Source organism: Lynx rufus, unplaced genomic scaffold (assembly GCF_022079265.1).
Source record: "Lynx rufus isolate CCGP_SWC_20201006 ecotype Redwood Valley unplaced genomic scaffold, mLynRuf1.p SCAF_2, whole genome shotgun sequence".
Classification (NCBI taxonomy): domain Eukaryota; kingdom Metazoa; phylum Chordata; class Mammalia; order Carnivora; family Felidae; genus Lynx; species Lynx rufus.
Genome location: NW_025814834.1, coordinates 124,103,716 through 124,115,807, shown reverse-complemented (window position 1 = coordinate 124,115,807; position 12,092 = coordinate 124,103,716). Strand labels below are relative to the sequence as shown.

General features: G+C 39.9%; 1 protein-coding gene across 5 annotated transcripts in view; it reads right to left on the bottom strand.

The window, feature by feature from the left end:
* The window catches only part of TSPAN2 (tetraspanin 2), a 56,113-nt gene that overhangs the window by 2,631 nt on the left and 41,390 nt on the right, over nucleotides 1–12,092 (bottom strand). For all 5 annotated transcript variants that reach the window (XM_047083397.1, XM_047083398.1, XM_047083399.1 and 2 more), the window contains one exon: nucleotides 423–506. In XM_047083397.1, the coding sequence (XP_046939353.1) occupies nucleotides 423–506 (84 nt within the window). The remainder of the gene's footprint in view (nucleotides 1–422; nucleotides 507–12,092) is intronic.

Sequence of the window (12,092 nt, the reverse complement as noted above, 5' to 3'; positions counted from 1 at the left end):
AAGTTAACATCTGTGTCGGGGCGCCTGGGTGGCTCAGTCAGTCGAGCGTCCGACTTCGGCTCAGGTCATAAACTCGCGGTGTGTGGGTTCGAGCCCCACAGCAGGCTCTGTGCTGACAGCTCGGAGCCTGGAGCCTCCTTCGGATTCTGTGTCTCCCTCTCTCCCTGCCTCTCCCCTGCTCATGGTCTGTCTCTCTCTGTCTCTCAAAAATAAATAAATGTTAAAAAAAAAAACCTGTATCATATTTTAGAGAACTAAGTCTTGATATATCTAACAAGCTTTGTTCTTAGAAGAGGTCCTGTCAACAGTGTCTGTCTTGTATGAGAAATCTCTCCTAAGGTATTGCCGTATCACACTGGAAGACAAACAACATACAAAGGCTTCTTAGAGCGCAAAAGAGGTAAGTTCTGGAACTTTCTCACCGTGAGACCTGCGATTCCAATGCCGACGATTCCGATGAGCTGGAGTTTAACGCTGATTATGGCCTCAATTTCATCAATGCAATTCTGTTTTGGGAAAAAAAAAAAGGAATAACAAATGATTGTATCTGTGAATCATCACTCTGATCCAACCCTTTCCTTCTCTACAGAGCAGTTTTTCCATGTCAGCTTCTGCTCACATCCAAACCACTCCTCTTAGCATCATTCTGATAACCTTAAAGCAAAAATGTATATTAGGGAAAACATATAATCCTCTCCTTTTGGTAAAATGTTCCTATTTAGGCCAATGGCTGCTTCAGAACCCTGAAACCTGGCTGGGGGAAGCGATTCTAGGACCTGAAGCATTTAAAAATTTGGGGCATCTTCTCACTTTCAGCATATAAAAATAAGTAAAATATCCCCCAGATAGTAGCTCCTTGCTTTTTTTTTTTATTGCCATTAATAGTTTAAAAGACTTTCTACATACTTGGTCCAATTTACTATGCAAGGTAGGGATTACTTAGTAAGAGGCTTAAAAGACTGTACAGGTTCGAATTAAACAAAGGGAAACCAAATGTTAGCAGTTAGAGGACCAACTCTTTTCAATGATGGCTGGGCTGGGTGGGTCTCTATCCTTTCATCTGTGCCCACAGAGACTTGTGCAGGGCAGGTTAAAGGAAAGGGGGATAATTGGACAGGGAAAAGAACAGATCACTTATAATTAGTTTCTCCAGCTTCTCTCTGGAATCCTTTTAAGTACAGAGGTATGCTCTCTATTCAATTTTGTCTTTAGGCTGCCCAGGTCCTTTTACTTGTCACTGGTTAGTTGCCTCTAATACCCACATAAGCTATATGAAACCCTTACCACAATCTTCAGGTCTCCTATCATACCGTATTCATTCATCATTCATTCATTCAACAAACATTTCTTGAGCAATCTACCTTCATCAGTCAGTCACTGGAATGGTGTGGTAGATATGGAGATAATAAGACATGATTTCTTCTGCCCTTAGGGAGCTGGCAGTTTATTTAGTTTATTGATATATTTTATGAGAGAGGAAGAGAGCAAGCGAGCAGGGGAAGGGCAGAGAGAGAGGGAAAGAGAGAATCCCAAGCAGGCTCTGCAGTTTGAGTGCAGATTCGGGGCTCAAACTCATGAACTGTGAGATCATGCATGACCTGAGCCGAAATCAAGGGTCAGTCGTTTAATCAACTGGGCCACCCAGGTACCCCAGGGAGCTCACAGTTTAGAGAAGGATACAGACCCACAGAAAAAATAATACATTATAATACACGACTGCACCTGTTGGAGAAAATTCCTCAACCTTCCCCTCCTTCACCTATAAGACTTACACGCTCCATTCACCCAGTGCCAGGCACTGTTGTAGGCAGTGAGCACGCAGAGTGAACAAGGCAACACTGCTCTTATTTCTATCTCATCAAAGCCAAGTACGCATCTCTGTTGAAAGTTAATCCCTTTACTGGGGCTGGATCTCTTTCCTGGTCATCTCCTCAGGAAGCCTATGCTGTCCGTTATCTTTCTTATTTTGCCACTACTTCTCCATTGACATTCCCACTCATCGTTATGACACCATGCCCGTGTTCCTCAGTCTAAAACAAAACAATCCCCTCCACGACTGTCCTCCTCTAGCACTACCCATATCCCATCCTTGCTTTCAAAGCCAGCTTCTTTTTGGAAAAGCAACTTGTACTGGTTTACTTCCTTATAAAAGAAAGAGGTGCTTCCTGTTGAAATTTGGGAAATACAGTAGTTCCCCCTTATCTGTGGTTTCGCTTTTGCAGTTGGTTACCCATGGTTCCATGGGTCTGGGAGCAGATGATCCTTCCCGTGACATACCATTAGGTCATTAGTAGACTAATGCTACATCACAACGTCTGTCATTCACCTCGTTTATCTCATCACATGGGTATTTTATCATCTCACATCACAAGAACAAGGTAAGTACAGCACAGTAAGATGTTTTGAGTGAGAAAGAGACTAGTCACATAACTTTTATTACATTATTATTATTGTTTTATTTTATTATTATTGTTAACGTCTTACTGTGCCTCATTTATAAATTAAACTTTATCACAGGTATGTATGATACCACATATATAGGGTTTATATAAAGACCCTTTATACAGGGTTTGGTGTTATTTGTGTTTCAGCCACCCACTGGGAGTCTTGCTACATATCCCCTGTGGGTAAGGGGGAACTACTAGAGATTAAAAAATAAAGAGAATAAGACATACTTGTATTACTACACTAAAGATAATCATCAACACTGTGAGTATATTCCTTTTTTAAATATTTATTTTTTTAAGTAATCTCCACACCCAGCGTGGGGCTCAAACACATAACCCCAAGATCGAGTCGCATGCTCTACCCACAGGACCAGTTAGATGACTCAGGTGGTGTATTTTTAAACTCAAACACACACTTAGGTAATTCTTTATATACAACTATGTGCTTTTTAAACTTAACATTAGGACTTCAAAACTACTTTCATCAAAAATTCTTTGCAATAGTGGTTTTAGTGGCTACAATTTATCATATGAGAGTACATAATTTAGACAGTCCCCTCTTGTTACACATTAATGGCCTATTCAGTATTTTGTTCTCATGAATAACACTGCAGTGATACCATACCTCTCTCCCTATCTCTGATTTATTTTCCTTAAAATAAATTGATGAGTGGAATTTCTGGATAAAGGGCATGGACATACTCAACTCATTAGTCTATTTAAATTTCTTTTTAAATTTAAGTTTTTATTTTAATTCCAATTGCTTAACATAGAGTGTTGTATTAGTTTTAGGTATATAATATAGTAATTCAACACTTCCATACATCACCTTGTGCTCATCACTACAAGTGCACTCTTTAATTCCCTTTACCTATTTCACCCATCCCCCCCCACCCACCTCCGCTCTGGTAACCATCAGTTTGTTCTCTACAATTAAGAGTCTGTTTCTTGATTTGTCTCTCTTATTTTTCTCCTTTGCTTGTTTTGTTTGTTAAATTCCACATATGATTGAAATCATATGGTATTTGTCTCTGTCTGACTTATTTTGCTTAGCATTATACTCTCCAGCTGCATCCATGTCATTGCAAATGGCAAGGTTTCATTCTATTTTTATATATGTATATATATATATAATGTATATATATATATACACACATATATGTATATATATAATGTATATATACACATATATGTATATATATACAAAGTGACATATATATGTATATATATATATGACATGTATATATATGTATATATATGTATATATATGACATGTATATATGTGTGTATATATATATATACATACATATATATATATATGATATATATGTAAGTATCAGTGGACACTTGGGCTGTTTCCATATTTTGGCTACTGTTGATGATGCTGCGATAAACAGAGGGGTGGATATATCACTTTGAATTAGTGTTCTTGTATTCTTTGGGTAAATACCAGTAATGGGATTGCTGGGTCATAAGGTAGTTCTATTTTTAACTTTTTGAGGAACCTCCATACTGTTTTCCAGTGACTATACCAGTTTGCATTCCAACCAACCATGCATAAGAATTCCTTTTTCTCCACATCCTTGCCAACACCTGTTCTTTCTTGCATTGTTGATTTTAGTCATTCTTACAGGTATAAGATGGTATCTCATTGTAGTTTTGATTTGCATTCTCCTCATAATAAGTAATGTTGGACATTTTTTCATGTGCCTTTTGGCCATCTGTATGTCTTCTTTGACAAATGTCCACACCTTCTGCCCATTTTTCAATTGGGTTATTTGTGTTTGTGATGTTGAGTTTTTGTAAATTCTTTATATATTTTGGATACTAACCCTTTATCAGAGTTGTCACTTGCAAATATCATCTCCCACTCTGTAGGTTGCCTTTTAGTTTTGTTGTTTCTTCGCTGTGCAGAGCTTTTCATTTTGATGTAGTCCAAATAGTTTATTTTTGCTTTTGTTTCCCTGCCTCAGGAGACATATCTAGAAAAATGTTGCTATGGCCATATCAAAGAAGTTACTGCTTGTGCTCTCTTCTAGGATTTTGATGGTTTCATGTCTCCCATTTAGGTCTTTCATCTATTTCGAACTTATTTTTGTGTTTGGCGTAAGAAAGTGGTCCAGTTTCATTCTCTTGCATGTTGCTACCCAGTTTTCCCAACATCATTTGTTGAAGAGACTGTCTTTTTCCACCAGATATTCTTTCCTGCTTTGCTGAAGATTAATCGACCTTATAGCTGTGGGTTTATTTCTGGATTTTCTATTGTGTTCCATTGATCTGCGTTGTCTATTTTTGTGCCAGTAGCATACTGTTTTGATGACTACAGCTTTGTAATATAACTTGAAGTCTGGAATTATGATGCCTCCAGCTTTGCTTTTCTTTTTCAAGATTGCTTTGACTATTTGGGGTCTTTTGTGGTTCCATACAAATTTTAGGATTGTTTGTTCTAGCCCTGTGAAAAATGCTGCTGGTATTTTGATAGAAATTGCATTTTCATTTCTCTTTCTGCTGCTTCATCATTGGTGTATAGAAATGTAACAGATTTCTGTACACTGATATTGTATCCTTTGACTTTGCTGAATTCGTTTATCAGTTCTGGCAGTTTTTCATTCTACCTACCTATCTATCTATTGGTGGAGTCTTTTGGGTTCTCCACGTATAGTTTCATGTCATCTACAAATAGTCAAAGTTTGATTTCTTCCTTGCCGATTTGGAGGCCCATTATTTCTTTTTGTTGTCTGATTGCTGTGGTTAGGACTTCCAGCACCATGTTGAATAAAAGTGGTGAGAGTGGACATCCTTGTCTTCTTCCTGACCTTAGGGGAACATCTCTCAGTGTTTAGCCATTGAGGATGATGTTAGCTGTGGGTTTTTCATAGATGGCCTTTATTATGTTGAGGTATGTTCTCTCTAACCCTACTTTGTTGGGGATTTTTATCAGGAATGGATGTTGTACTTTGTCATGGATCCTTTTTGGATGTTTTTGCATCCAAGTTCATCAGGGATATTGTCCTGCAGTTCTCTTTTTTAGTGGCGTTTCATTTGGTTTTGGTATCAGGGTAATGTTGGCCCTATAGAATGAATCTGGAAGTTTTCCTTCCTTTTCTATTTTTTGGAATAGTTTGAGAAGAACAGGTATTAACTCTTCTTTAAACGTTTGGTAGAATTTGCCTGTAAAGCCATCTGGTCCCGGACTTTTGGTTTTTGGGAGTTTTAAAATTACTGATTCAATTTCATTGTTAGTATTCAGTCTTCAATTTTTTATTTCTTCCTGATTCAGCTGTGGGAGTTTATAGGTTTCTAGGAATTTATCCATTTCTTTTAGGTTGCCCAATTTGTTAGCATACAGTTTTTCATAATATTATCTTATGAGTTTGTATATCTGTGGTGTTGGTTGTTATTTTTCCTGTCTCATTTGAGATTTATTTGAGTCATTTCTCTTCTAAATAAGTCTGCCTAGAGGTTTATCAATTTTATTGATTTTTCAAAGAACCATCTCCTGGATTCATTGATTTGTTCTCTTGTTTTTTTAGTTTCTGTATCATTTATTTCTACTCTAATCTTTATTATTTCCTTCCTTCTGCTGGCTTTAGGTTTTGTTTGTTTTCTTCTAGCTCCTTTAGGTGTAAGGTTAGGTTGTTTACTTGAGATTTCTCTTGCTTCTTGAGGTAGGCCTGAATTGCTATAAACTTTGCTCTTAGAACCACTTTTGCTGCACCCCAGAGTTTTGGACCATTATGTTTTCATTTCCATTTGTTTCATGTAATTTTTAATTTCTTCTTTTATTTCCTAGTTGGCTCATTCATTGTTTAGTAGCATGTTATTTAAGCTCCATGTATTTGTGGTTTTTCCAGATTTTATCTTGTGGTTGACTTTGTTTCATAGTGTTGCTGTCAGAAATATGCATGGTATGACTTTGATCTTGAATTTGTTGAGGCTTCTTTTGTGGGCTAATATGTGATCTGGAGAATGTTCCATGTGCACTTGAAAATAATGTGTATTCTGTTGTTTTAGGATAAAATCTTCTGAATATATCTACTAAATCCATCTGGTACAGTGGGTCTTTCAAAGCCATTACTTCCTTCATGATCTGTCCATTGTTGTAAGTGGGGTGGTAAAGTGTCCTACTATTATTACATTACTATCGATTAATTCCTTTGTTTTTTATTAACTGTTTTATATACTTAGGTGTTTCCTTGTTGGATGCATAAATATTTACAATTGTTATATCTTATTAGATTGTCCCCTTTATTATGATATAGTGCCCTTCTTCATCTCTTGTTACAGTCTTTAAAGTCTAGTTTGTCCAATGTAAGTATTAATACTCCAGCTTTCTTTTGACATCCATTTGCATCCAATAGGCGTTTCTCTGTCCTTTCACTTTCAATTTGCATGTGTCTTTAGGTCTAAAATGAGTCTCTTGTAGGCAGCATATGGATGGGTCTTTTTTTTTTTTTAACATTTGGTCACCCTATGTCTTTTGATTGGAGAATTTAGTTCATTTACATTGAAAGTAATTATTGATAGGTATGTATTTATTGTCATTTTATTTTTTATTTTGTGGTTGTTTCTGAAGATTTTCTTTCATCCTTTCTTGTCATTCTTTCATAGCTTGCTGATTTTATTTAGTGATATATTTGGATTTCTTTCTCTTTATTCTTTGCATATTTATTAGTGTTTTCCAGAGAGAGGGGGAAGGGTAGAGAGAGAGGAGTGGGGACAGAGAGAGAGAGAGAGAGGGAGATTCTCAAGCAGATTCCACACAGTACAGAGCCTGACAGGGGGCTTGATCTCATGACTACGAGATCATGACCTGAGCCGAAATCAAGAGTCAGAGGGTTAACTGACTGAGCCACCCAAGTACCCTTAGTGTTTTTTTAATTTTTTTTTAATTTTTTAACGTTTATTTATTTATTTATTTAAAAAAATTTTTTTTCAACGTTTATTTATTTTTGGGACAGAGAGAGACAGAGCATGAACGGGGGAGGGGCAGAGAGAGAGGGAGACACAGAATCGGAAACAGGCTCCAGGCTCCGAGCCATCAGCCCAGAGCCCGACGCGGGGCTCGAACTCACGGACTGCGAGATCGTGACCTGGCTGAAGTCGGACGCTTAACCGACTGCGCCACCCAGGCGCCCCTAACGTTTATTTATTTTTGAGAGAGAGACAGAGTGTAAGTAGGGGAGAGGCAGAGAGAGGGGGAGACACAGGATGCAAAGCAGGCTCCAGGCTCTGAGCTATTAGCACAGAGCCTGATGTGGGGCTTGAACCACAAACTGCAAGATCATGACCCGAGCCAAAGTCAGAGACTTAAGTGACAGAGCCACTGAGGTGCCCCTAGTGGCTTTTGATATATGGTTACCATTAGGTTTGTATATAACAGCTTCTGCACATAGTGGTCTATATTTAGTTGATGGTTATTTAAGTTTGAACCCATTGTTTTTTCCTCCTCAGGTTTTAGGTATATATTATTATATTTTATAACCGTTTTTTTGTGATTTCCTTGAATGATTTTTTACAAAAATATTCATTTTTTACTCCTTTTGTATATCTTACCTCTATACTCTTACTTTTTGTCTCTTTTTTTTTCACTCGAAGAGTCTCCTTTAATATTTCTTGCAGAGTTGGTTTAGTTGTCATGAACTCCTTTAGTTTTTGTTTCCCTGGGAACACTTTATCTCTCTTATTCTGAATGATAAGAGTATTCTTGTTGGATAGAGTATTCTTGGCTGCAGATTTTTCCCATTGGGCATTTTGAATACATCATGTTACTCCCTCTGGCTTGGAAAGTTTCTATTGAAAAATTCCCTGCTAGCCTTATGGGTTTTCTGTTGTAAGTTATGGACTTTTCTTGCTGCTTTTAAATGTTTTTCTTTATTATTATATTTTGCCAATTTAATTACAATATGTCTTGGTGTGGATCTGCTTTTGTAGATTCTTTTAAAAGTATTTTTTTTAATGTTTATTTTTGAGAGAGAGAGAGAGAGAGCATGTGCATGAGTTTGGGAGGGGCAGACACACACACACACACACACACACACACACACAGAATCTGAAGCAGGCTCCAAGCTCTGAGCTGTCAGCACAGAGCCAATGTGGAGCTCGAACCCAAGAACCCTGAGATTCAGACCTGAGCTGAAGTTGGATGCTTAACCAGCCAAGCCACCCAGGCATCCCTGCTTTTGTTGATCTTGATGGGAGTTTTCTGTGTCTACTAGATCTGGGTATCTGTTTCCTTCCCCAGATTAGGGAAGTTATCTGCTATTATTTTTTCAAATGAATTTTCTGCCCCCTTTTCTTCTGGGACTCCTATAATACAAATGTTATTATTTTTGATGGAGTCATTGAATTTCCTAAGTCTATTCTTATTTTGCATAATTCTTTTCTCTTTTGTTCAACTTGATTACTTTCAAATAGTGTGTGTTCTAGGTCACTAATTAATTTATCTGCTTCTTTCATCCTGCTGTTCAATCCATCAAGCATGTTTTCCATTTCCTTTATTGAACCTTTATCTCTGTTATGTTACTCCTTATCTCTGTTAAGTATCTCTCTCATGTCTTCTACTCTTTTCTCAAGCCCAATGAGTGTCCTATGATCATTGCTTTAAACACTCCATCAGGCATGTTACTTATATCTGTTTTGCTCAGATCTCTGGCTGTGGCCTTGTCCAGTCCTTTCATTTGGGATAAATTTCTCTGTCTCCCTTTTGTCTGCTTCTCTGTCTGTCTCTCTGTGTTAAGAAAGTCAGCTACGTCTTCTGCTCTTGAAAATGGGGACTTCACAACAAAGAGGTCCTGGCAGTTCAGGATAGTATCCTATGTGTGTGGCTTATGCTCTGTTATTGTGTCTGGGTCACTTTTCCTTTCCATGCAGTGATCTGCACTAACTCTCTGCCTGGTGTGGGTTGTGCTTGCTCTCTGTGGTGTTAGTGGGACCCCCGGGTCCCACGCAGGCCAGCTCTGAGTGGGTGTGCCTACCAGGGAACTTGGGAGCAGGGTGGCAGTGTTAGCAAAATTCGCATTGTGCTACTCGTCCCATGTGGTGGCTGGAGGCTGTGCCAGGATGGCTGGGGGTGTGAGGCTGAACTTGGCATCCAGCTGTGCTTAGCATGTGTTGGCGGCTGGGAGTTTTCAGCTGGGCCTGGTGCAGTGGCTAGGCACTGAACATGGTGGCAACTGGGCACTCAGAGGCTGGGTGGGCTGCATGGGCGGCTTTAACAAAATTTTCCCTGAGCCCAGGGCCAAGGTTAGCAGGCTTGGAGTGGGTGAGTCCTCAGGAGATCTCACGGGCATGTACCTGAACTGCTAGCAGGTTAGGCAGCAAGTGTCTGTGCAGTCCTGCCTCCTACAAGTGGCTCTGTGTTTATGCTGGGGGGTGGAGGAGGAAGACAGCACCTGCCAGCTCCCTTAGTTTGAAGTCCTCCAACGTGCTCTGAAATCAGTATGAACAGATCTGTCTCCTGTTGCCCCTGGCATTGTGTAAACCGCCTTTTTCATGTTGCCTCTTCATACAGGCTACTGTTTAAGGGCAGTGACCTGGCTATCACTCACCTTCCCAGCTTGCCCTGTGCTGAGTCAGCTGACTTTTAAAGTTCCAGGATCCAAGTCCCCCAGAATTCAGCCTCTCTGGTGTTTAAAGCCAAACATTATGGGGATTAGTTTTTCCTGCGTAAGTTCCCTGGTGCAAAGGCCCATTTCTCTGTCCTCTCCACGTGTGCGGCTCCCTCCCTCCTCCAGGCAGCCTCCCTTTGCCTTTCTGACCTTCCTAACCTTCCAGATGCAGCTTCTTCTCTACATTTAGTTGTGACGTTTGTTTTCTAAGCCTTTGGATTACTCTCTAGTTTATTGATTTGGATGTGGGTGATATCTAGTTGTAAACATGGGATGGGGTGAGGTCAGGGTCCTCCTACTCTATCACATTCCTAAGCTCTTTTAACTCACTAGTATTCTACAGTCATACTACCTCTAAACATTTTGTACTGATTTCTCTGAAAATGCTCACTTTGTATCATTTGTGTCAACCCTGTATATAACTATTAAGGAAGAAAGAACTTGGTCAATTTCATAGGTTAAACGATGTCAGCTCTTTAATTTGCAATATTTTACCATTGCTATTAACTGCCTGTAATTTTTATGTGTTTAATGGTAATTTGGCTTTTGTCTTTTAAGTTGTTAAAAACTTACGTAATTTCTGCACCCAACGTGGAGCTCGAACTCATCCCGAAATTAGAGTTGGATGCTCTTCCAACTGAGCCAGCCAGGTGCCCCTGGATATCGTCTTTTCTGAACTCTTTTTTCCTGTCCTTTGCCCCAAACTAGACTACTTGAAAGGACACCCTCCCTCTTTACATCTCATGTCATGCAGGATGGGGTCTGTCCTCACTCCCTCTGACATCAAGTTATCATTTTAAAATGCTCAATCCTGGGGCGCCTGGGTGGCTCAGTCGGTTGGGCGTCCGATTTCGGCTCAGGTCGTGATCTCACGGTCCGTGGGTTTGAGCCCCGCGTCGGGCTCTGTGCTGACAGCTCAGAGCCTGGAGCCTGTTTTGGATTCTGTGTCTCCCTCTCTCTCTGCCCCTCCCCTGTTCATGCTCTGTCTCTCTCTGTCTCAAAAATAAATGTTAAAAAAAATTAAAAAAAAAATGCTCAATCCTGTCAACATTGCAGTAGTTATCTCAGTGGACCTCCTTGGACTTTTACTTCCCCATTCATATTTTCTGCTTCTGTGCCTCTGCTTATGCTCTTTCCTCTGCTTTCCTCTTTCCTCCTGCCTAATGCTTCCATAGTTACTTCTCACACCTGAAGAGTTAGCTGAGACATCACTGCTCCGGTCAGCTTTCCCGCGACCCTTCCAGCCTCTGGCCTCACTAAGTAACCCTTTGTGCTTTCAAAGCACTTGCACCCTCTGTGCCTTCCTCTGTTACTGCACTTTGTCCATTTCTGTGTCCATCTGTCCTGTTAGACCACACATTCCTTGAGAGCAGCGACTTTGTGTCATTCATCTTTTTACCTGCAGGGCCAGGTGTAGGGTAGGGATGGATAAATGCTGAGCTGACCTCAATGGCAGCACCTGACCCTGGTAACTATTCCCTCCTCCCCCCATGCATCTCCTCACATGTGTCTATCTAGTTTTTCTACTTTTCTTATTTGGCAACTCTTCTTCTTCCCGTCCTTAAATGTTGTTGTTCCCTGGAATTCTATCCTTGCCATTTTCTCGTCTAAACCTAATGGATTAAATTCTTATCTACAGCTTTAAGACTCCCATGAAGTCCTGACACCCAAACCTCTCTCCTGAGCCGCAGGCCAGATTTTGCAACCATCTATTGGACATTTCCAGTTGGAAGTTCCACTAGCTCCTCAAAATTACCAGGTTAAGCACTGAACTTGCTTTCTTTCCTCCAAAATATGTTCCTTTTTCTCTATTTCTCAGTTCATTAAATGATACCATCTATCCAGCTAGTAAAGCCAAAAGCAGCAATGGATTCCTCCCTCTTCTCTCATATTGAACTGGTCACCAGATCCTGTACATTTTCCTTTCTAAATGGCTTTCTCTCCATTCCTGGTGCTCAGTCCAGCTTGTTACCAGTTAACGTCTCTTGGATGACAACGAGGACAGCAGCCTTCCCAACTGGCCTTCTTGGCTCCA